The sequence below is a fragment of the Sinocyclocheilus grahami genome, unplaced genomic scaffold (assembly GCF_001515645.1).
Source record: "Sinocyclocheilus grahami isolate Dianchi unplaced genomic scaffold, SAMN03320097.WGS_v1.1 scaffold1546.1, whole genome shotgun sequence".
NCBI classification, from domain to species: Eukaryota; Metazoa; Chordata; class Actinopteri; order Cypriniformes; family Cyprinidae; genus Sinocyclocheilus; species Sinocyclocheilus grahami.
Window position 1 is genome coordinate 66,990 of NW_015506725.1, and position 2,684 is coordinate 69,673.

General features: G+C 46.1%; 1 protein-coding gene across 1 annotated transcript; it reads left to right on the forward strand.

The window, feature by feature from the left end:
- The first annotated feature begins 252 nt into the window (after positions 1–252).
- On the forward strand, positions 253–1,285 carry LOC107571068 (forkhead box protein G1-like). The gene has a single exon (XM_016257348.1). It carries the CDS (start codon positions 320–322, stop codon positions 1,283–1,285), a length of 966 nt encoding a protein of 321 aa, XP_016112834.1. The 5' UTR covers positions 253–319.
- The last annotated feature ends 1,399 nt before the right edge of the window (positions 1,286–2,684 follow it).

Here is a 2,684-nt window from a genome sequence, read left to right on the forward strand (position 1 = left end):
GTGAGAGAGTGTGTGAAGGTTTAGTGGTGGTGTGGAAGGTTGCACATGCATATGAAATGATAAAACTGTGGTCGACAATAACTTCCGTAGCCTAAAGTCTTGAACCGTGCATCAGATCAGGATCAACTCGCTCTTAAACGATCCAGTGGCTCCTCCTCTCTCGGTGATGAAACCATATCAAGGAACCTCATTAATTAGTGAACTTCTTTTTCCAGTTCTGGCTCTTCTCCTCTCCGAGAGCTCTTCCTCGCATATGATGTCCTGACAGCGCCTGACCTTTCATCTTCAAGCAGCTCTCACTGTGATTTGGCAAAGCGACATGGATCAGAAAGATCTGCAAAAGCTGAGTTGCTTCAGTATCAAGAGTCTGCTGCTTCCGTCTAAAAGCGAGAAGCACGGCCAGAGATGTCCAGAGAAGCACAAGCCGCTGTCGGGCGCCGATGCGAACCGATCCGCGGAGGCCGCCGGGACGCAGAGGGACTCGGAGGAAGCCAAAGATGCTGCAGAGGAACCCGGCAGAACTGCGAAGCTCGACAAGCCGCCGTTCAGCTACAACGCGATGATTATGATGGCAATCAGACAAAGCCCCGAGAAGAGACTAACGCTCAACGGAATCTACGAGTTTATCACCAAGAACTTTCCGTTCTACCGGGAGCACAAGCAGGGCTGGCAGAACTCCATCCGACACAATCTGAGTCTCAATAAATGCTTTGTTAAAGTGCCAAGACATTACGACGACCCGGGCAAAGGCAACTACTGGATGCTGGACCCCTCGAGCGATGATGTTTTCATCGGCGGCACGACCGGCAAGCTCCGGAGACGCTCGGCCACCTCCAGAGGAACGCTGGCCATCAAGCGAGGACTGCGGTTCTCCCCGCTGGGGCTGGGGCTGGGGCTGGGGCCGGGGATAAACGAGACGGCGAGCAATCCGCTGTACTGGCAGATCTCGCCTTTGCTATCTCTGCACCCTCAGCATTACAGCGGAACGGCGCACGGGTTTCTGAATCAAGCTCCCGGTTACGGTTCTGTCGTCCCTGCGGCGCGCTGTGGCGGTGCTCTCGGTCTGACGAACACTTACGGGATGAGTTCGTCTCCCGTTGGGCTGCTATCCGTCCCGTCAGGCTACTTGCACCCACCGGCCCTGCAGCAACACGCGTTCAGCTCCCAGCACCCGCTGCTCGCCGACTCCCGCAGGACCTCCTCCTCCTCCTCCTCCCCGGCGGTGTCCGGCGCTCTACCCGCTCTTCTGTCCCACCACGACACGGGCTCTCCAGATGCCTTTTAAACTGAAAGTGATTTCGTTGCGATGAAATCGTGTAATCATGCACTAAATGCTTCCGGACAATTTGACGAGCATAATTGAGCTGGCTTTCATTGTTACGCGCTTCGAAAGCGCAAGAACCTTTGGTGAGAAATGACCAGTTAATGCGATTTAACGCCAGAATATTTATATGCTGTTCGAAGTGGAGTTAATTTATATTTTATTTCTTAATTGTATTTGTTGTCACGCATCCATCCACGATCCATTAGTCAGCAGTCCTGCTGAAATCATACATGTTCACGGTCTCAACCTGGAGTCTAAGTGGATTTATTTCCATTTTCTCAGGTCCCACTCACACAAATAGTGATGAAACATGGCTTGTATGATAATGTGGAGCTCACAGAGGCATGCATGTCAAACACTTCAGTAGCACACAGACACACCGCCTGGGCGTCCCAGAGTTCACGCGCGCTGCTGTGTCTTCATTGTTTCGTCTTTTTCAAAGAAATACAACATTTGTAGTGCATTAAAGAGAATCTCGGACCATATGTGAGACTGGACGCACACTTGTTAAAATTATTACGTAAAGGCCTAATTTTACCAAATGTAGCTGCAGTCAAATGATTGTTATAAATGAAAAACAGCCCCCCAAAAAATAAAAAAAATTACGAATTAACGTCTAATTAAAATATTAAGCATACGGCGTAATGCGTAAACGAATAAATTATAAATAAGCACATGATCCAACAATCTACAATGTCTTAGCAATGTATGCAAACTACTAAAGCGCTTTTGGTGCTCCGTACAGCACGCATCACAGCGCTGAGGCTCCCCTTCACCTTCAACAGCCTAATCATTACTTACTTATTGTGCAGGTGCAATCCAATTTCAGCCGACAGTAAGACTGCATTCAGTTATTGAGATTCGGTGTTTAGCACTGAAGGGAAAGCAGAAATGAAGAATTGTACTAAAACACAAACAAACGATAAATGTCTGTTTTTGTCAAAATGCAAACAAAAAAAAAACTCTTTACAATGTCTCTATTTTCAAATTGAATTGTGCAATATTCGCAAGCTTAATTAAACAGCGAAAAATACTTAAAATAATTAAAAGATTTTCTTTATATTGTGCATTTGTGGCTTGAATGTGGCGGTCCAACAATACATCATTTGAAACGTGTTATTTAGCTGTACTATTTGTACAATAATGCTTAATAACGAATACAAACCTTTCATATGTAGACTTACTTAGCAAATGCATTGCGTAGAGAAACTGTAATTGCGCTCGTTTTGCAGACAATCATTTCAAATCATTTCATACGATGCTATTGAACTAATAATGCTGGTATTAAGTCGTTATTAAATCATTTTTCTGTGGAGCAGCAAAGATGATTTTAGTGTGTGTTGGTTGAAATGCATACAGC